Source organism: Meleagris gallopavo, chromosome 12 (genome assembly GCF_000146605.3).
Source record: "Meleagris gallopavo isolate NT-WF06-2002-E0010 breed Aviagen turkey brand Nicholas breeding stock chromosome 12, Turkey_5.1, whole genome shotgun sequence".
Lineage (NCBI taxonomy): Eukaryota > Metazoa > Chordata > Aves > Galliformes > Phasianidae > Meleagris > Meleagris gallopavo.
In genome coordinates this window covers 11795539-11817702 of record NC_015022.2, presented here as the reverse complement: position 1 = coordinate 11817702, position 22164 = coordinate 11795539, and the positions used below count along the sequence as shown (strand labels likewise).

The 22164-nt window shown below is 44.2% G+C and overlaps 2 protein-coding genes across 4 annotated transcripts in view; both read left to right on the top strand.

Annotated features, from left to right (window-relative positions):
- The window catches only part of ZFAND6 (zinc finger AN1-type containing 6), a 42960-nt gene extending 36758 nt beyond the window's left edge, over window positions 1-6202 (top strand). For all 3 annotated transcript variants that reach the window (XM_010717468.3, XM_003209518.4, XM_010717469.3), the window contains 2 exons: window positions 4648-4761; window positions 5363-6202. In XM_010717468.3, the coding sequence (XP_010715770.1) occupies window positions 4648-4761; window positions 5363-5511 (263 nt within the window). In that variant the 3' untranslated portion in view covers window positions 5512-6202. The remainder of the gene's footprint in view (window positions 1-4647; window positions 4762-5362) is intronic.
- Window positions 6203-9321: 3119 nt separating this feature from the next.
- On the top strand, window positions 9322-21755 carry FAH (fumarylacetoacetate hydrolase). The gene is made up of 14 exons (XM_003209517.4): window positions 9322-9480; window positions 11587-11697; window positions 12456-12577; window positions 13082-13131; window positions 13799-13889; window positions 14380-14477; window positions 14729-14781; window positions 15802-15901; window positions 16598-16728; window positions 17398-17473; window positions 18042-18088; window positions 19159-19260; window positions 19921-20038; window positions 21493-21755. Exons 1-14 carry the CDS (start codon window positions 9400-9402, stop codon window positions 21570-21572), a joined length of 1260 nt encoding a protein of 419 aa, XP_003209565.1. The 5' UTR covers window positions 9322-9399; the 3' UTR covers window positions 21573-21755.
- The last annotated feature ends 409 nt before the right edge of the window (window positions 21756-22164 follow it).

Sequence of the window (22164 nt, the reverse complement as noted above, 5' to 3'; positions counted from 1 at the left end):
AGTATGGAGAAACTGGGAAGCATTGCTGTAACCCTGTAAGCTCCTGTACAGGTGTGTCCCTTGCAGGGGACCTCATGGTTAGATCAGTCAGACACAGAAATGTTGTACCACGTGTCACATCTGTATCAGATTAAGCCTGTATCAGGCAATATGATGTCAGTTCTTTAGGCTCATCATCTGCTGCCAGCTTTTTCTTCCTCACTCCCAAAAGCTTCCAGAACCTCTTAGTTTCATGATTCTTCTTCTTCCACCCAGAGCCTGGATTAGTGTCTCTGTCTACATATATATCTTGCTTGCTTGGCTTAACAGCAAGTTGAAACTATGGGCTTACAGCATGTACTGCTTTTTCACTTGGAGGTAGGGTAATAGTATTGTAATTTAAAATAATCTTTGCTTTTTCTGTGATTAGACCTCTGGAAAGATTTTACCCTGCAAGCTTTCAGAAGAATGTCTCATACCACATTTAGAGAATTAGTGGGAACACATATTTATCCGTCTCTAAAACTAATTCTCCCTATGAGAAGGATAGGAACTAGAAACTTTGATTTCAAGGGTATGTTCCTATATTCCCATTTTACAGAATGCATTTCAAGGGTCAACCTACGTCAGGTGTTTAGAGTGTTTCAGCTGTGTCCTTTTCTTTGTACCTTATTAGTTTCTAAACTAAGAACATCAGCACGTAATTGCAGTTCTAAATTACAGTCCCTATTTATAACTGGCTGTGGCAGGGTCAGCCCCATTTTTCTGAAGATTACTTCTGTGCTATTCCTTAACTGAAAACTGTATGAAATGCAGCCTTTCCAGTTCTAGCCTTCTGCTTTGAAAAGTGCAAGTTTGAAAAGAAAGCAACTTGTATTGAATGTTAAGTGGACTTTATTGCCTTGTCATAGCTTTGCATCCTAAAGTTTGTTTTTTCACATCATTCAGAATTTGAATTTTAGGCTTCTGACAAGAATGTAATAGGGATGTGTGAGGCAGTTAGCACTGACTAGCTGTGTAGCATTAAAAAGTCTCAGTATGGTGGGAGTCCCAAACTAAGAGCTTACAATTCTTGCACTGTCTATGGATGGGGTGTGGAGGGGGATTCTCCTGTTTTATCACTTGCTCAGCATTTATTTGGAAAAAAACCTGCTTTTAGGTAGAGCAAAAAGCCCAGACAGGTACTTACCTTTTAATTTACTGTTCTTATGAACGTATCATTGAAGGTGACCTAAAATGAAATGCACAAGTAGGTACAATCCAGCTCTTCTAGCAGCTTTCTTCTATTTTGAGCATCGCTGCAACTCGTTTTAGATTACCTTGTGGACTGCTGTACCTTTCACTCAACGTTACAGCCGTGTTACAATTAGTCAGGATTCCTTGTTTGTTGGGCACTGGGTTAATTGGGCTGCCTCTTGGCAAGCCTGCAAGCGAGTGAAAAAGGTGTTCCACTGCTCTAGGCTTAATGAGTTTAAAATCAGTCAGGTTAGGATTCATGCTTCGTATTTCAGAAAGACTTTTTAAAAATCTTTTTAAAAGGAAATCAGACTTAATCCAACTTGAGTAACCAGCTGAAAAGTGCATGCTTGTTCTCAGTTAAGCCAGCTGGTTTTGCATGTGCTTGGCTTTGGTTGTGGGGCTGCTGCTTTCATTGTGAGGTACCACTGACTGAATAAAAAGCTTTATTAAGAATAGTTACTGTGAAATTTTACAGGAAGGTAATCTGGACCTAATGGGAATGCTGTTGAGCCAAAAGTTAATCAACTTCAGTGGGCCTTACCAGGGCTGTAAGTGGATACCAGTGCTGGAGTGGAACTGCTGGCTACTTGATGTTTTGTGGCTGTACCAGGGACTCGGGTGTGGAGGATGCTTATGATAGAAATGCAGAAGTAATGTAGGATATTTTGATTTACTAGAGGAATTCTCCAGGCAGAGAGGGAAGGATGATAAAGATTTAAACTTAAATTCTGTAGGTAAGTGTGCTTTTACACAAGATAGCATTAAAATAAACTTAGTGCCTCCATATTATAACACTGTATGCAAGGTCTCTCAGTAGTATACTGGATTAGTTTTTTTTAACTTAAGAACTTCTGCTTTACTCCTAAGGTTGTTCAAATAGCACAGATTTTTTTATGATGATCTTTACTTTCTAGTTCATACCCATAAGGAATAGCTTATGTTTGTCATCAGCCAGCATTTAGGACTTCTTCTGCCTGTGGTGGGGGGAAGGCTAGCCTGACCCGAGTGAGAAGAGGAGCCTTTTTAAATCGTTTGGGAACCTAGCACGAAGTGCAATGATAAGGTTGCTTTTTGCTGTTGTTGCATCTTTAATTTGAGGCTGAAACAATCCCTCTCATTTGAGGAGAAAATGCAAACAGGACTGGAATGCAGCAGTATCCTCCTGTTGTCTTTCTGTAGGTGCAGTGTGTGTTAGGCTGATCACTTTGGCTTGTTGTTGAAAATCAGTAGCGATCTTCTAGTTTAACCTTATATTTCATTTCTTTTGGGGAGTGAGTGTTCTTCTTCCTAGGTTTGATCAGATGTGCTTAAAAGGTAAATGTAGCTGTTAGTCTTCTCCTCATGGGAATGACCTTTTTCTTTCAGAAGCTCTGCCTGCTAGTAGAGGTGATAAACATAAAACATCCAGAGCAGGCGGAGAGGAGAGAACAGATGAGGTGTCAGCAGCTTTGCAACAAATGTACGCAGTTCTGTGTTGAGCCTGCAGGGATACAAGAACTGAAGTGTGCTTTATCTCCAAGGTGGTGTTTTCATGGTCAGAGTATGCTGAAGTTCAAGCAGACTTGGCATGAGCAAAGCACTAGCAAAAGCTGTTGCCTCTAGAAGGAAATCCAGGCTCTGGTTGTTTTGATCAGCTAGGAACACGCTCTGTAAAGCAAGGGACTTCTAGCAGGCAGGACAACTTGTCACCTCCTGAGGGGTGAGCGTTTCTTCTTGCTTTGTTCCTTGTTGGTTAGTTGGCAGCTTGTCCTGGTACTGCTGGTGCTTCTGTTCCCCAGCAAAAGGCAGAGCTGGGGCTGGAGGAAGGGAGGGGAACCAGTTCCAGCAGCACAGGCAGCAGCATCCTGGAATCCAGACAAAATACAGCAGCTGGGAGTGGTTGCAGCATATTTCCTGTGAGCTCCAAGCTGGGTGGCATTGCATTTTATCTGGCTTTTTTTCTATCATGTGTCATGCCTAGTTTATAGACAGAGCACTGACACCCTGTTATCTAAAGGTGACTTATTAGTTGGGGCATTCATGATTATCAGAGAGGATCTTCAGTCAAATCTATCTTCGGTGCAAAAGCAAACTGAGAGGCAAAATGTATGGTTATTACTGTAGACAGAAAATGACTTGTGGCAGCAGTAGAATCTTCCCACTCAGTTCAACAGTAAGCAGCATCCCTTAAATATTATTAAACCTTTTTTTCTAGTGTGAGAGTCTTATGCACAAAGTAAATAAGTGTATGTGTAGATTAGAGAGGCTTGCTATGCAGGGAACTGTGCCAGCTTTCCTTAAATTTGTCTTAGTTACAAAGGCTTTCTGTAAAAACTTACATTAAAGTAACTGGATTTTGTTACAAGAGGAAATGCAAGCCTGAGTTGTTAGCTCCAAAATGCCAATTTATGGCATAAAGGCTTCTTAATGAATTAATAAACACAGGAAGGTCTCTGTGTAACACTGCTAGAATTCACTTGGTAACTCTTCCCACTTCTGATACTTCTTGTGTGTCTTTCAGTCCTTACTGCTTTCATACTTACCTTGCAAACTTCTTGAGCCCTTCTTGAAATCAAGTTTGCTCTGGTATCTATTTTTGTTTTGAAAAGTGAGGAATGTGCAAATATTGAGGAAAACCAACCAGTTTCTGTTTTGACCTGAGCAAGGCAAATATTGCCAGTACTTTTTGTTCTTCCACGCAATCTGTGAGCTGTCTTCTGTATGTGAGAGAACACTGAAGTAGTCTGAACAAATAGTAGTCTTAACAAATCTCTTCAAACTGAGAGAGGTATTTCCCTTCCTCGTGGGTTTCAGAGAAGTGGACGTCCTGTAGTTCTGAGATTCATGGACAAAGGAGTGACTTCCTTGCTGTAGATGTAGGTGAGCAGCAGCATCATATTAGTAGAGATTGTTCTGAAACACTGCACTTTGTATGGCCGCAGTATTGCAGCCTTTAGCAAAAATAAGTGTTCCAACATTTAGAAAGGAGTATTTTTCATAACGCATCCTCATAATATACGGTGCTCCTAATGCTGCTTAAAAGCTTCTTTCTGTATTTCCTGTTTTAGGAAACAGACCAGTAACACTGGTGGGAAACACTTGGTGCTGGATTTCATTCTCTCCTCAAATCTGGCAGCTCTCTCTTAATTTTTAAACCTATTTTTACTTACTGTGATATATAAAGGGATGGATACCAAACCTCTTAATGTATGGTAACTTAATACTGTGAATTCTATAAGGGCATTCAGTGAATTCTCTCCTTGAGTTGAATTGAAGATTTAAAGGGAGGGAGTGCTTTGAGTACATGACTCTTCACATACCGAAGTTGCAGCGAAATTGCTAACCCCACAGCCTGAGTTGACAATATGGGCTTTAGCTTATCATATCATTTAAACAGAGGAAGAGGTGAGAAATGTTTTTCCAGTGTTCTCATCAACTTTTTAATATTAGCTTCAGTGTCAGAGAATGCAGAGCCTACACCTGAAGAACAAGACAAGTCACTTGACAAACCAAAACAGAAAAAGAATCGCTGTTTCATGTGCAGGAAGAAGGTTGGACTTACTGGTAAGAAATTCTCATTTTGCTTTTTCTTAAAAAGAAACTTAGGCTTTGGAGCTTTGAAAACATCTTATGGCATAAATGGGGCACGGTCACTTCTTGATGCTGTTGATTGAAAGAGCCTTTGCCCAAGTTTTATTTCTAGCTGGCTTGTACTAGATCTAGTCTTCCATGCATTTGTTCTGTTTTTCAGCTTCTTTTCTTTAAGTGAAATTTATAATTCCAAGCACTGCTCTTTTGAAGTCTGCTTAGCTGGGGGTTGGCTGATAGCTGGCTGACATCTGCTAACCATCATTGCAGTAGGTCAGTGGAAGGGCCTGAGAAGCTTGCGTTGTGTGGGATAATGGTTCAGAAACAAAGAAAACGATCCAGAAGTCTTCAGGGATGTGTTTTGTACTGATACATAATGCAATAGGAAGGACTGGTCAAGTCTTGATTTAAATACTTAAATGTATTATTTGTGATTCTTATGCTTTCTGCAGAGCTTCTCTTTGTCTGATTGACACTGGTGACAGATTTATTGACAGTGAGTGAACACGTTCAGGATTTAAAACAAATGGTTATGCTCAGAACACGGAATTGCCTAAACTGATGTTTCTGTCCGCAGGGTTTGAGTGCCGGTGTGGGAACGTTTACTGCGGTATGCACCGCTACTCAGATGTACACAGTTGCTCTTACAACTACAAAGCTGATGCTGCTGAGAAAATCAGAAAAGAGAATCCTGTAGTTGTGGGGGAAAAAATTCAGAAGATCTGAACTGCTGCTCCTGCTGGAATACAAAATCCTTTGACCATCTGCAGATTAAATTGACTTGAGCTTTTTTTCCTTAGTCATCAGGAATGTAGAGCAGTGTACCTTGCCTAGACCTTTTAATCATGCATGTCATCAAATGAATAGATTTTGTTCTTTGTTTTTGTTTTGAAAATGACCGAACATTTATTTTCATTGCAGTTTTCTGTGGCTGAAGACTTAAGTAAAACTTTACAAGTATTATCCTTTAAGATCATTTTAATTTTAGTTGAGTGCAGAGGGCTTTTATAACAAACGTGGAGAAAATATTGGAGGGCTGTGCTTTTCCAGGATAAAACATGCATGCGTTAACTTTGCAGTTTATTTTCTTGTTGTATATAGCATTTCTCTGCAGCACAATTTCCTTTTTTTTTTTTTTTGATAATGCCTCGTATGGCACAACTAGTTATCAGTAACTGAATGTATTTTAATCATTATGGCTGCTTCTGTTTTTTTCCCATTAACGAGAGGTTATACATGTTCGCATATTAGCTTGTTTGCACCCTCTACCTATTTATGTATGAATCATTTGTAATGAGAGTGTGTGCTGAGATTGTCTGTGTGGTTTGTTTTTTTTTTTAATTGGTTTTTGTGTGTATGGGGGGAAGGCTGTATGCACTTCACTGACTGCAGGTTCCATTGGTATTACATCCATCAGTCTGTCTGTACACAATATGAAGAATGATCTGAAGTACCTGTGCTGTATTTATGTTTATTCATGTCTTAACTTTGATTAAATAAAATCAAAAAAAAAAAAAAAATTGGAGCCCCTGTGGCTGTCACCGGCATCAATAACCTGGATCTCTCCTGCTTTGTTTTCATGGGAACCTTCCACTGATGGTTCCTTTACTTACAGTGCGTTTGTCCACAGGCTGTACTATCTCAGTGCCAGCTATAGGCTGATTTTTATATTTTGTGCAGCATCATTGACATGTGAAGGAGTGGGGTTATCTGTGATGATGTGCTTAAGTTGGGAACGTGCCTACAGATAGGTAAAAGCAATGTCTCCAGCTTTATTGGAGATTAGGCCCTGGAGCCAAGCACGTGTGACTCCGGTCCTAGAAAATACTGCTCTGGGGTTTGTGACTCACTGTGACAGAGCGCTGCACAAACCTCCTTGAAGTTAGATGACAGAAGTGTCCTGAGACAGCTTCTCCAGTGGGACTGTGTTCTCAGATTTGAAATCCACAGGCTCCAACATGGAAAGCTGCCACAGCCACCCTTCATATACACATCAGCAGATCTGCAGGTTTGTAAGTAATCCTCTTCTGGGGGTAGAGGGAACGCTTTTTACCATTTTGTAACTGTTCAGTCATTGTCTTTAAGACAGTGTGTTTGATCAGACCCAGAGTGTTTCTCGCCATTCTACCACCACATCCACATAAAGTTTGAGTAGTTTGTGTAGTGTGGTAAATTCAGGCAGTGTTGCTTATCACAGAACTTAGCAGTACACTGAAGTGGGACGAATTTCTCTCCAGGTGGTACTGATCCCTGCCTGAAATTTCACATGGTGACTTGCGGCTGCCTTTGAGCATTTGTGAAATAAATGGGATTGCCTGGCTTTATTTAAGATGTTAAATTTTTAATCAAAGCTGGCTGCATCCTTTAAAATACTGAATGCTCTTTAAAAGCTATGGTTGGCAATTAGTAGATAAAGCATTTAGCACAAACACTACACAGCAGAAGGAGCTTTCTCTATCAGATTGCTATGGAGAGTAATTTGCAAGACCCAGTCATAAATGAGGTATCTTGTGCTTGCAAAAGTGGCTTACTCACAATTGATGAAGCAAAGTGTTGTAGTAAAGGAGGGGAGAATTGACTCCATGTCCCAGTAGCGGTCTACACCTATGGGTCAAAGATCTTATATTTCCTCAGAGCACTTGCTAAACTTCCTCTTATGTAGCATAGAGAATGGAAGAGCAGCAGCTTCTTTTTTCATGGCTGTTTGCTTTTCACTTAGCCACTGCTTTACTCTTCTCTAAATCTTTCCTTCTCAGTTTAACAACTTCCTCTTTACTATTTTTGGTCTCTCCTTTTTCTAGAAGTATCCTTTTCTCTCTTTATTTCCTCTGGCAGTGATACTTCTGGGCTAAGCAGGGAGGAGATGCCATAGATTTTGCAATGGGGGAAAAACAACTGTTTTGTAAGTTCTGGTATCTTAGAGACTGGAAGAAGAAAGGGCAGCTGCCTTTGGAATTAATGTAATCCCTTACTGCTGCCTGTTATGAAGCAATAACTCTGCTGGCCCTTGATTATAAGGTAGGAAATGCGAGTGTGCCAAGAGGAAACTGGACTTGCAGTGTGATGGCAGTTCTGACTGGCAGGGTCAGAGTTGGGTAATTCTGTTTCTACACATAACATTCTGAAAATAACCTAATAAATCTGTTGGTGGCCTGGCTTGTGCAGATTGCTCCGAGTAAAGAATATTGAAAGATATTATGGTCCTGATATATAAACTTGGACTGGAAATCAACCTTTCCCTGTTAGTAAGTTGGTGTTTGCTTTGGCCTTGGCTTCATGTTATCATGGTGATCTGCTTCTCAGCCTGGATAACCAGCGATGCTTTTCATATTCTGTCATCAGCATTAGGTTAGCAGATGAACATTTTAATTAATACCAGCACATTCACAACACTACAGCACCCTTGCATAAATCTTGTTTTTCAAGATGTGCGCTGCGTATTTGATCCGTGCTTTCAAGATGTTTTCTTCTTGGAGCATGCAGCTTACACATACAATTCCTGTAACCTGGCATGGAACTTCTTCACAGTGTTAAACACTTTCAGTGATCACTGGAGCAGTTGTATCTGAGATGCACCAAATTTGCTTACAGGGAATTTTGCAGGAGTTGGTGCGAGGCATTGCATTGTTTGAAATAAGAACCCATTCCAGATGGCACCACGTGAGCTGTCTTTGCTAGTAGTGAAGAGCTGTCACAGACGGGCTCTCATCACTGGTGTTGTGTCATCTTGCACTGAATCTCTGCCTCTCCAGCTTGCTCTATTTCTTCTAATGAGTCTTCTCTGCCAAAAAAAAAAAAAAAAATTGAGCTGGAAGTAAGTTCTTACAAGTTCTTTGCCTTGGCAGTCACAAGCTAACTGCACTTATTGAAAAGGTGTGACCTCTGCTATTTGGTTTCAGTTTCACAAGTATTCCCTCGTTGGTTTCTATTTGTCCTAAATGTGGGTGTCCCATGCATGGGGTAAAGAGCTGGGTTGGTGATCAGAAGATGCCACAGGTTTCCATGCCCTTGTCCTGTTGTTTGCACAAACCCGTTTTTAAGCTATTGGCGCTGTCTGGCGAAAATGTAACTTGGGTACAGCATTATGAAGCTAAAAAGAAGGTGAAGTGCAGCTGGAGGTGTCAGCCGAGCACTTTCTCAGTGTTGCTGAGCTGCTGGCAGAAGAACTGCTCCATTGAGGTGAGATGGGGACAGTTGCTGTCAAGTAAATCACCCCGTGGAAGGTAAATGGACGGCATCTCTGGTCTCACTGCCTCATCTGGAGCTGTCTGCGGGGATTTCCCCACCTGCAAGGATGGAGCTGCTGAAAGATGGCCCTTGTTTCACATAAGGGTTTATCGAGCAGGAAGAGCCTGTCTGCATGCTGGCCCCGTATCTCGACAGGAGCAGTTACCAGCTGCTGACTCATGCAAATCTCTGGCACTAATTAACTACGGCTGCTGCCAGCAGGATGAGGGGTGGGATGCGGGCAGGGCTGCGATTGGTTTGGGGCTGCGGATGGAGGGTGGGATTTGATGCTGCTGTGCTCCCCCTTTTGACATCTGAAGGGGCTCTTCCTTTGAGGTAGGAACGCAGTGGCCCAGCAGGTCGGGGCTGTCTTTGTGAGCATTCAGCATGTCTTTCATCCACGTGGACAAGGACTCAGATTTCCCTCTGCAAAATCTCCCCTATGGGGTTTTTTCCACAGGGGAGGAGGTGAGTAACAGCGCGTGTTGTCCTTGGGCTGTTGTAATTGTGTGGATCCCGTGAATAGGAGAAACTCCCAGCGACGTGGGATGAGAAAAACCCTTCCAGGTGGTGCAGGTTGCTGATCTGACAGCAGAGCAGGAGCAGCTGCATTGTCTTTTTGCTTCACGTAGGGCTTCTGGTGACAGCCTCCTCAAAACTGTACTAAAGAATGGAAAGTGTTAATACTTCTGAGGAGCACTTTGGCTGCTGCATCCGATGGTTTTTGTGTAGTTTTGATTATTGTTAAATGAATTGTCTCCTGCAATAGCTGTATTTGTATGGGCCGTGTTCTGGCCTTTAGCAGCCTGCTCTCACCAGCTGAGTGGAGTGGTTGCAAGAGTACTAAAGCAGAGCACAGCATGCACATGTTACTTCTGTCTCTGCTGCTGCCCCATTATGGTTTGTTGGGCACAGTGCTGCAGCTAAGTGTTAAATGTGCCAAAGCAAAGCTGTGCCCAAAGGCTTGAGCCAGCTCTGTTTTGTCGTAGAATCATAGAATGGCCTGGGTTGGAAAGGACCACAATGATCATCCAGTTTCAATCCCCTGCTATGTGCAGGGTCACCAACCACCAGACCAGGCTGCCCAGAGCCACTTGAATGCCTCCATGGATGGGGCATCCACAGCCTTCTTGGGCAACCTGTTCCAGTGCGTCGCCACCCTCTGTGTGAACAACTTCCTCCTCATATCCAACCTAAACCTCCCCTGTCTCAGTTTAAAACCATTCCCCCTTGTCCTATCACTACCCATCCTTGTAAACAGCTGTTCCTCCTCCTGTTTATATGGTCCCTTCAAGTACTGGAAGGCACAATGAGGTCTCCCCAGGGCCTTCTCTAAGCTAAACAAGCCCAGTTCCCTCAACCTTTCCTCATAGGAGAGGTGCTCCAGCCCTCTGATCACCTCAGTGGCCCTCCTCCAGACCCGCTCCAAGAGCTCTGCTTCTTTCTTGTACTGGGGACTCCAGGAAACGTGGCTCAACCTTTTCCAAAGAGGAGAACTCCCAGTTCCTGGGTGCTGAGCCCCGTTAGGCAGCTGCTGACCTGAAACCTGCAGCCACCCCATGCCTCAGAGCAGCTGTAACAGGCCCTGGAAAAAAAAAAGAGGTACCTGGGAAGGAGGGACTGGAGGACTGCGCACTGAAACTTCATTGCTATCTCCTGGTTGCTGCTGTCTCTGCTTATCGATACTGGTTTAAAAAAGAATTTAAGCCCAAAGATTGTGTTTTCTGATCTCATATTTTCCACGGATCAAAACGAGATGGTTCGTTTAATCTTTTCCTAGGTGCATGTGTTGTTATCTAACCAGTCTGGATTATTTTTTCACCTTCAGACTATTCACCAAAGAAAATATTTTTGCTAAGATCTTATTAGAAGGCAGGCAAGGGTTTATGGAAATTATTTGGGGGAACAATGTTTTAAAAATGGCACCATGTCGGCCTGATTTCGAGCTATGGCGGTTGATGTCGTGCACCCCAGTTACAAATTAACCTGATGTGACCTTTAGAGTGCTCTGCAGGAATGTTTGCTGAATAAATCCTTATCGCATTGGGAATCATGCTTAGAAATTAAAGATTAAGAAATATCTCGTTTGGAAATTCAAGGTTAAAAAATAGGTTTAATAGCATGGTTTTTCATCAGTGATTTTTTCCATTAAGAAAAAGTTAGTTTTCCTAATGAGTGTAACCATTCTGTCTCTATTTGCTTAAAGGCATGGGTAGTTGAAATTTGTCTTTGAACGTGGCAGCGTTTCTGAAATCTCCATCCCACAGTGGTGGAGCTGCAGTGTGATGGGCTGTGATGGTCTGTGCTGCTCTGAGCACCAGCATGGTGAGCCCTTCAGGACTGCAGCAAATGAATGGGGGCTTGTTTGTCATCTGTCAGGCAACACAACTGTGGCACTCTCCTACACTGCTTTCCCTGCAGTTAGGATCTGCACCAATGTTCACAAACTGCTGTGACATTAGATCCTGTCCTCATGGATTCAGCTCCCTGTGATTGCTGCCTTCCCCCATGTGCTCTTTGAAGGATTTTTGGCTACAAATGTAAGCTCTTCCCCCCACTCTCACCGCTTTGCAGCCTCGGCGCAGGATTGGAGTAGCAATTGGAGACCAAATTTTGGACCTCAGTGTTATCAAGCACCTGTTTAATGGACCGGCTCTTGCCAAACACCAGCATGTCTTTGACCAGGTATTTATCTTAGTCTATAGTTTGAATTTCTGCGTGCTCTTAAATATGTGCGTGAGAGTTGTTAGCAATGAGCAATGAGATGTAGACAGCAAACTGGGAATGCTGATTTTCATTCAGCACTGAAGCTCTTGGTCCATTTTTAGCCTGGTGTAGTTGCAAAGCAGAAATACAGTGAAGTAATGCCACCCATGTTTTGAGTGATAAGGAGAAGTGAAAGAAACATCCAGAATGAGCAAAGTATTTCCAGTCACCTTAAGGCCTTTTCCATTGAATTGTTAGTGCAGTATAGAGCAGTGCTAGCAGCTTTGGATTTGGATCTAAGGCAGAAACAGAAAAGCAAGTTTCCCAAAGTCCCATTGTGGGGGCCATATGGAGTGGTCTTGGGAAGACTACCAAGATCATCTAGTCTAGATATCAGCTCATGCCCGTGACCACTCTAAATGACCACTCTAAACCATGTCCCTCAGTGCCACATCCCCATGGTTCTTGAACACTTCCAGGGATGGTGACTCCACCACCTTCCTGGGCAGCCTCTGTCACTGCATCGTCGCTCTTTCTGAGAAAAGATTTTTCCTAATATCCAACCGATCTCTGTGACAGGGCACAAATTTGGGGCATCTCATGGGGAACATGGCCAGCACCACTGGCTGTGCTACGCTTAGAGGCAGAGCCTGTGGCTGTGAGGATGCAATGGGGGCATCTGGGGCCCTGGATGTTTTTGTGAAGCAAAGCTCAGTCTCTTATCTATTGCCCATCAGCCCACCCTCAATGCCTTCATGGGGCTGGGTCCCACGGCCTGGAGGGAAGCCCGTGCCCTGCTGCAGTCACTGCTGTCAGCCGCCGAGCCAACGCTGCGGGACAACGCAGGCCTGCGGAAACGGTGAGCCAGCCTGGGCCTGAGGCAGCTGCCTGCCATCTGAATGGGATCCCACTGCTGTTTGTGCCTAATGACAGCTTCAGTGACAGCTTCCCACCCCTTGCTGTGTCTCTGGTTAATCACTTCACTGCCTGCAAATGCAATCACAGAACCATTTGATTGGAAGGGAGCCTTAAGGGCCAACTGGTCCAACTCCCCTGCACTGAACAGGGGCACCTACAGCTGATCAGAGTTTCCAGTTGTCCAAGGGACACCTGCAGCTCCATGCACACCAACCACGGCCTCCACGAGGAAGGTGGCTGTGGGACCTCCAGCCCGTGCCTCCCCCTATCCCAGCAGTGCCCTTGTTTTTATTTCAACAGAAGGGAATCGCTGCAAGGCTTTGCAAAGTAAAATAAAGTTCCAAGCAGCTTCGAGAGATTCTCAGCCCCTTAAGTACTTGTAAACCACTTCAGGGTGAAAGCCACAAACCGTTCTGAGAGCTGAAGTCTTTGTCTTTTATTTCAGGGCATTTGTACCTCAGGCTTCTGCTACTATGCACCTGCCGGCACACATTGGTAAGCTTTGTGGGTTGCCAGCTGTTCAGCTCTGTCCTTTGCTCCTGTCTAAAGGACCTGATTTATTTCCAGGTTGCTCAGACTTAGCATAGCTGTGATGGGGAGTGGGCTTTATAGGAGCCAGAAGTAGCTCGTTGTATGCAGTGAATGGTAGGTGCTGTCTGCAGTGCAAGAATAAAAGTCCAGGGAAGCTCAATATCAGCCAGAAAATTCCTGGATGTGGGTTAAGGGTTGTCCTGCGCCATGAAATCGTTGTCATCAGATTGGCAACACCAAGGGTCTTTGTGGCTGTGATCATCACACACCTTGCTCTCTAGACTCTTCACCATCTTAGTTGTCCTCCTTTGGATGCTCTGATAGTTTTATGTCCTTCTTATGTTACCCAAAGCTACGCACAGCATTAAACGCTCAGTTGGCTGTAAATCGGCTTCCAGCACAACATCCCCCAGCAGAGGGCAGCAGCTGCCCGCCCGCTTCGGCAGGAGCTCCTCTCGTGCAGCCTTGTATCAACAATTCCAAACGCTGCTGAGCGCCTCTGCACCCTTCCCTGCATCCTTCACTGCATCCTTCCCTGCACCCCTCCCCACTCTTTTTATCAGCTTTAGTCCCAGCACACGAGGGGCTTTCCCACCTTTGCTCCACATCCTCTGGGTTTCTATCCATGCAGGAGATTACACTGACTTCTACTCGTCGCGACAACACGCCACCAACGTTGGAATCATGTTCCGGGGGAAGGAGAATGCTCTGATGCCCAACTGGTGGGTTATGAGGGTGGCTGTGTTGTGTGCTCACCCCGTAGGTATATATATATATATATATGCATTTTTAAAGGTCAGGGTAACCCTTCAGCAAAACGTTGATTTCAGTTCACACTGGAGGAATGAGAAACTGCTGTCAAGAGCTTGAGAAAAGAGCCCCAAACCCTGCTTCCCCAACCTGTGCTGGTGCATCTGCACCAACCACAATGAACCTCTGGTTCAAAGGCAGATTTACCTAAGAAACCATGTTCTGCAATTGTGTTCTGGGTTTAATCTCCAAGGAATTAAGCAGAACATTGGCACCGGAATGCATTAGCACGGCTACATGGTTGCAGGATTTTGCTTGTGTCTGTATCTCAGATGGTGCAACTGTTTTTGCCCATCTGTGCAGACCCAGCTCCTCAAACCTTGCACTCTGTGCAGCCCGTGAAGGTGCTTTGGGTGCTGTGCTCCCAGATCTAACCTATACTCTGTGATGTTCTTTCCCAAGGTTGCACCTGCCCGTTGGGTATCACGGCCGGGCATCTTCCGTTGTGGTGTCCGGGACACCCATCCGGAGACCTGTGGGGCAAATGAAACCTGACAACGGTGAGTCCATGACAGGCCTTAAACGTGGTCCCTTACTCCTTTTTTAACTATTGTTTTCCCTGCACATTGCAGTGTAGGGTCTGTGATGTTCCAGTTGGGGTCAAGGCAGAGAGCAAGGGGAAGCCCAGAGCTAAAACTGCCTTGTGTTTGCGTGCCAGGCAGCATTGGATGCTTTGTTTCTTCTGTACAGTTTTCATTTTCATTTCTCTGTTTGCTTCTTGCCTATAAAATACTCATTTTTATGCCTACAGATAAGCCTCCAGTGTTTGGTGCTTGCAAGCGTTTGGATATCGAGTTAGAAATGGTAAGATGGGTTTTTTCCCCTGCCATTTTAATAGATAAACATTAAAAAGAGGGAAGAAAAGGTAGGATCAGCTTCTAAAATGAATATTACACGATCCACTTATCCATTTCCTCTGATAACTCCATATAGCAGGCAGTGAATGTTTCTGTGGAGGAAATCTTCCCTTCTGAGGACAGCAGGGCGTTTTAGATCATCTGCTGTTTTGTTAATACAGCTTTGAGACTGGAAACAACTTGTCTGGTCAGACCTGAGCAACCTGGAAGTAAGCACATGGCAGGTTCTCCTATCAGGCACCACAGCCTGTTCCCTGGCCAGCAGTTCCCACTGAGCTGCAGCCAGGATCCTTAGCTGGATGTGGGGGTTTTGGAGGCCCAGAAAGGCTGTGCAGGAGCAGGGGGAGCAGGAATTGCTGCAAGTACAACCCAAGCCACCTCATCCTGGCTAGAAAGCGAAAATCTGTGCTGTGGGATTTGTAATTAAATATCCTTGGACAGTGCATCTTCTTGTGGCTTAGTGTGGTCCTAAAGGAAAGAGCTTTCTAGGGTTCCCTGTTGTGATTTATATGGCCTATGTTGTTTTATATGGGAGTAAGAGAGATGCTAGGTCATGGTAAACACCCAGCAAGGACATTTCCCCACTACCTCTTCTCACTGTAGTTTCCCACTGAGCAAAGCAATGACTTTAATTCTCTTTTATCTTCACAGCCCACAGAAAATATGAGTGGCCAATGGCTTGTCTCATTTTGCATTTGATTTGCAAATGGAGGGACTAATTTTTCTCCTTTGTTTTGATACAGTCCTGCTAATGACTGTCTCTTGAAAATGCAAGTCTCCTAAGAGTTTCAAAGTCTTAAGGAGGGGAAGAAAGAGGGAGTAGGTTGTTCCTTGTCTAATTAGTACAGGAAAGGATGCAAAAACCATGTCTTGGCCAACCTCAGTTGTTCTGACATGTAACCCTCTGTGAAGGGGTGAAGTTTTCTACCTTCAGATATTTAACCAACACTTTGATTTTCAACTTCAGGCATTCTTTGTAGGACCTGGCAATAAGCACGGGGAGCCGATCCCAGTCAACAGAGCCCATGAGCACATCTTTGGAATGGTCCTTATGAACGACTGGAGTGGTAACCAGCACCATGGGTGGGGTCACAGCATTATGGGGTGCCCTAGAGATGGATGAATGATGTTTTTTAAAAACACACTGGTGGGCACTGAAACCACTGGATATGTTTGAAAGGGATCAAAATGAAATACTACCTGCATTTCTTAGGCTCTTTCTAAACCCATCTTTGATCAATCAGTAGAACCAGTGACTGCTGCCTAATGAAGATTGATTTACTTATGAAAGAGCTAATATCCATCTAGCAGGGCTCAAGCAGCACTAAGAATAGTGATCTAAACAGAGGATTGATTTCAATGTCAGGATTAGGGAAATAATTTGGCAATCACAAATCCCTCTGCCTATGCAGAGGTTTAAGCACACAAAAGCACTGTTACTGAGGTGAAATGAGCCCTCTGACTGGTGCAGCCCCCTGGCTGGGTGTCACAGTTTAACTGAACTGAGGAGGAAAATATGGTTACGGATGACCCAGCTTGCTTTAATTATCCCTGACTACTTAATGTAGCCGGTCTGAGAACTTCGGTTTGAGAAAGGGATGGAATTAAACCAGAATTTGGGCACAGTGGCTGTAAATTGGTAGTGAGAATGTTTCCAAGTCCACACAGCTCGTTCTATAGCTGTGCAGAGATCTTCTACCAGTGTGAAGGCTGTACAGCCCCAAGTATGTTTAATGGCATTACTTTCAATTTTCCCTTCCTAGCCCGTGACATCCAGAAATGGGAATATGTTCCTCTGGGCCCATTCCTGAGCAAGAGCTTTGGCACAACCATTTCCCCTTGGGTTGTCACCATGGAAGCTCTGATGCCATTCCTGCTGCCAAACCCCATCCAGGTCAGCAAGAGAAAAAGGCTTGAAACTTTGAATGGTTTGGAAGTGTGATTCTGCTTCAAAGACATAAAGAAAGCTTGAGCCGTTTGAATCCAAATGCTGACTGATGCGGCACAACCATGTGGTACCTGCCATCCTGCCCACTCGAGCAGGGCAGAAATATCATCTCCTCCAAAATGTCTTGAAAATGAACTGATCACTGAGCTGCTAGGTCGTGTTTGGTAGTGCTTAGCATCCAGAAAGCAGGAGGGAGAGAAGAGGTTCGTGCCAGAGCACTTTGTTCAAACATCTGTGTTATGTAGAATGTAGTTAAAATGGAAAGAGATAATGAAGTTCTTACAGAGAATTTACCACACTCTCTGAGCAGGCACAGAACAGAGGTGTGCTAGCACTGTATTAGTTTTGGATTAACATCCATGCCAAAAAGATGGAGAGGGCTTTTGGAGCCCAAGTGCAAAAGAGGGAATCTGAATCTGCAGGATATCACATCTGCTCAGAAAGATCCTTAAAAGCATGCGTGTGAGGGCAAGAAAAGCAATAATCTGAACAGTAATAATGGTAAAGTAAATGGAGTGTGCAACACAGCCTGCATTAACAAGAACTTACTGAGATGACACATGGAATTTTTCCTTTTTGCTTGTGTAAACTGTCACATCTTTTATATGATTTTAGGATCCCAAGCCACTGCCCTACCTTCAGGATGAAGAACCCTACACTTTTGACATCAATCTCTTTGTTGCAATAAAAGGTACGGCAATGTGGTGCCAGTTGTAAAGCTGAAATCACCAACTAAGGACTGCAGAGCCCCCCATGTACATGAGGCAATTTGCTCTTGGCTCTGCATTCCTCTTTTCTTGCAAAGCTCTTCACACTCCCTCTTGGCCAACCAGTGATGCACACAGGAGGGAATGCAGCCCACCTGAGGATTGCAGATAATCAACCTTTGATGAGGAGTCCCTGTGGGGGCTGTCTGAATGGGTGGGCAAAAGCTGGGCAAGGAGGGAGCAGAAATTCATGATGTTAGCCCAGCACAGAGCCCAGCTAATGGCCTCACTGAGCAGAAGGTCCAGTTGTTGCCCACATTGTTGCTCATACAGTGAAGGAAATGATCAGAATTGGGTAGCTTGATGTTACGCTAGTGCCATCCATACACTTGTTTTCTGGCCTTCTTAAGGGAATGGAAAATGTTATTTGCTGCTCTGCTGCTAGGGATTGTAATGATAAAAGGAGTCATCCATCTATAAAATGAAAAGACTCTGTCATTCATCCAAAACAAATGAGTTGTTTCCCCGTTTCTTGCGTTTTATTTTCTGCAGGAGAAGGAATGAGCATGCCAACTACTATATGCAGGTCCAATTTCAAGGTAGGACTTTGGCCTCTTTCACTTGCTTGAAATCTTGCTGATGCCATCAGCTCAGCTCTTAGGCAGCTTTAAACACTGATTTTTGCATTAGTCAAAGATCAGGTCAGGTTTGGGTAAGGTTCATAGAATCACAGAATAACATGAGTTGGAAGGAACCCATAAGGATTGTTGAATCCAGCTCCTGGCACCTCAGGACCATCCAAAAATCAGACCATATGCAAACAGAGGGAGAGGAGTGGATGGTAGTGGCAGCTCTTCCCTCCATTGGGATGGGAACTCCCAAGCATTGAATAAGAGTGCAGCTCTTCCTCCTGCTCAGCTTTGAATTTGTGCAAAAGGGCTCTTGCTGTGCCACAGTGGAAGACAGCCTTGCAGTCACAACTTGTACTTCCCATGGGGACACAGCCGTGTGTCCAGGTCTGCTCTGGTGCAGTATGTGGGCTGGTGAACCAGCTGCAGCACTTCAGTCCATTTTGAGTTCACGTTTGGCTCTGTTCATCTATAGTAATTACCTTAATCAGTAAATCAGCAGTCAGCACAGCAGTAATGAGGAGATTTTTCTATAAGCCTGTTAGAATACTAGACCTGATCATGAATCCTGGGCTAGTAGTGCTGGCCTTGAAGAGGAAGATGAGGATAAATGGCATCTAACTGAAAGAGGAGGAATTTTAAGGGGTGAGGTTATATGTTATAATCTGAGTTTATATGCATGCAACAGCTTCTTGATCACCATGGGCATCCTGGTCTAGTACCAGATCTGGAGGTTGGTGGCCCTACCTGTAGCAGGGTGGTTGGAACTTGATGATCCTTGGGGTCCCTTCTAACACAATCCATTCTATGATTCTTTCTATGATTCTATGATCATATAGAAAGCTATCAGCAATGTCACAGTAACTACTAGAAATGCAGCTGTGGGGGTCACTTTCAGGCTGCTGAAGGTTCCTGATTAAATAAGGAAACATCTTTAGGGATCTCCTGACCAGCATCATCCAGAGAATGCGATTCCTTCTGCATAGGCATGTGACAATGGTTTGTCCTTCGTTGCTTTAGCCTCTTCCTCCTTCCTGCAGCACATGTACTGGACCATGAAGCAGCAGCTGGCACATCACTCCATCAATGGATGCAACCTTCGACCTGGAGACCTCCTGGCATCAGGAACCATCAGTGGGCCTGTGAGTGTTCAAGTGCTGATAGCACCAGTAGCAGCTCAGCAGATTTAAAATACTACATCTACAGGCCTAAGTTTGCAAGCTATCATTCTTGTAGGTCAGTAGTTGCAATGTCTGAGTAAGGTACTGGCACTTGCTGAAACATCAAATACAATTGCTCTTCATGCTGTCTTTCAGGCAGCTTCAGGGTAAGTGGTTTCCAAACAGAGATACCTGTCCTTCCATTCTGAGCACCTCTGCAGTGCTTTCTGCTTCCCCTAATTCATTGTGCTGCAGACTGACATTGATGATTTACAAACCTTTGCCTGCTTTGCTTCTGAAGAAGAAAACATAAATAAAACTGTGCAGTGTGGTTACATGAAAGCATGGGTTTTCAGGAGTGCCCCAGATTTGTTTCCATGCTCTCTGTAGCTGTCTCAAGCGGCTTGTAAAGGATTTAGGACCACTTTAAACATACCAGATGAAGCCATGACTGCTTACAGCAAGCAAGGAATTGTAATGCAAAAGCAAAGCAATAAGCCAGTGTATTACCAATGAAGCAAATAAACAGCAAAACTCCATTCTGTGTGTTAATCTATGTATGAATGTGCTTCTAGCAGTAAGTAGCTTAGCAGTAGGACTGTTACTAAAGAGACATTCATCTGTTGATAACTTTTGCTGCAGGAGCCTGAGAGCTTTGGCTCCATGCTGGAACTTTCTTGGAACGGGACAAAAGAAATTCCTCTTGGCCATGGACAGTCTCGTAAATTCCTGCAGGATGGAGATGAAATCATTATAACAGGTAATGGCTGAGAAATGCTCTTAGGCTGTACCTAGGAGACGTTTCCAGGTGTTGTGACAGCTGAGGACATGGCTGTGCTGTGTGTGCACGCATGCAACCCCAGCTCCTTCCATTCCTCTCAAAGAGCTGTGCTTGAGAGCTCTTTCATGCTGGGCTATGGTTTTGTTATTGAGATGCATGTGTCTGCATCTCCCCTAGTGCTGGTGTTTGCAAGAGCATGGGCCACTTTGTTTTCCTTCTGCACTGCAAAGCATTTCCTTCCCAGCCCTTACTGTCTTTATTTAAACTTTTCCTGGCCTCTAGCAATGATCCAGCTACCAACCCTAAGCCTTGCAGGAAAGTTCAATGGGCAAAAGCAACAATAGGACTGTGGCATGTGCTGGCAGGCTACAATTGCCTGCTCTAATTAATGCATTTAAAGCTGAAGGTCTGTTACCGAGCTGTATCACTACCACAGAAATGTTCAACTGGAGAAAACCCAACACAGTAGAGCACCAGGGCATCTAAGTAAAACATGAGGCTGAAGGTAGGTAGGATGCTTACTGGAGCAGTGTTTGTGGTGGTGCTAAAATGGATGAGCTGACAAAATCCAGCATGCTGTATTGCTAGTGCTGCAGGTTGGGTCTGACTGCAGGAATATTGCACATCTCGTTTGTTCTTTGATCACATTCACTGAACTTGCATATTGCTGTGTTTCACCAATAGTCCTGGCCTATTTGAACTTCTTTTTCCCCCACTGCAGTTCTTGAAGTTTTTATTTATCAGTCAGATTTCAAGACTGCTGTACTCTTAACCCCCTTTACACACAGTCTTAAATGTAGCAGCACCTGAATCAGGAGCTGTCGCAGATCACAGCTCCATGATGAGAAGGGAGAGTGCTGAAGGAAGATCAGACCCAGGTTCTCCTTGTACTGAAGAAGGGGTCCCAAGGAACAGCAGTAAGATGAGAGGGAATGGCCTCAAGCTGCATCAAGGGAGGTTCAGGTTGGGTATTAGGAAACATTTCTTCCCTGAAATAGTGGTGAGATATTGGCACAGCTGCCCAGGGAGGTGGTGGGGTCACTGTCCCTGGAGTGTTCAAGAACCATTGGAATGTGGCACTGAGGGATGTGCTCAGTGGGCATGGTGGGGGTGGGTTGATGGTGAGATTATCTCAGCTGTCTTCTCCAGCCTTTGTGATTCTATGACTTTTCCTGATGTCTGACAAGAAGGACCAAACCACAAAGCCTCACTGTGCTCATGGGTTGGGATCCAACTTTAAAAGTGTTCTTGTGTTTGTGCATCTAAAAAGTAATGGAAATATCCTTGCCATAGGATAGCCTCATCACGACATCTCAACATACGCAGGCCTGGGCACGTGCATCTCAAATATCCACATGAGGATAATTCTATTCAATCACGGCAGAACCCCACTGTCCTCACAGTACAACCTGTCTCCTGTTTTCTGCCCCCAGGTTACTGCCAAGGCAGTGGCTACCGCGTGGGATTTGGCCATTGCTCAGGAAAAATCCTCCCAGCTGTATCAGGTCTGTGATGTTGTGGGAAGGGAACATCCAGGAGGAGGAGTAAAAGAAGGTGGAATGTAAAGGAAAGGAGAAGGAGGACGTCTCCCTCACCTCTCATAGCTGTGCTACTGAACTCAGATTTATTATTTTTATATGACTGATTGGAAACTTACTATTTTTAATTATCAATAAATATCTTCAAGATGAATGTGGCTCTCTGGTGTGATAAGAAAAGTTTTTCTACCCCAGCTTTAAAGTTCTTGGGATGTGAGAATAGGGTGATTTAAATAGAAAGTGAGATTTTTATCTCTTCTACATTAATATTTTTATCACAGCTATAAAAAGGTCTTCAAGTAAACTGAAATATTCCACCGGGTTGGTGATACCGCAGAGCTTAAATCCTGGCTTCTTTTTTTTCGCAGTGTTCATCTTCTGGAGGTAAAACCCCAAAAGTGGGTGCTAAAACCTGAGAACCATTTGGAGGAAGATTGCTGAATCTTCCCCCTGAACCAACACACAAAAACACAAAATTGAACGTGATGGTCAATGCAACTGACTGCAAAACAACAGGGTGTTAAAGGAGCAGCCTTTTCAAAAGAGTGAAAACAGAAATTACACTGT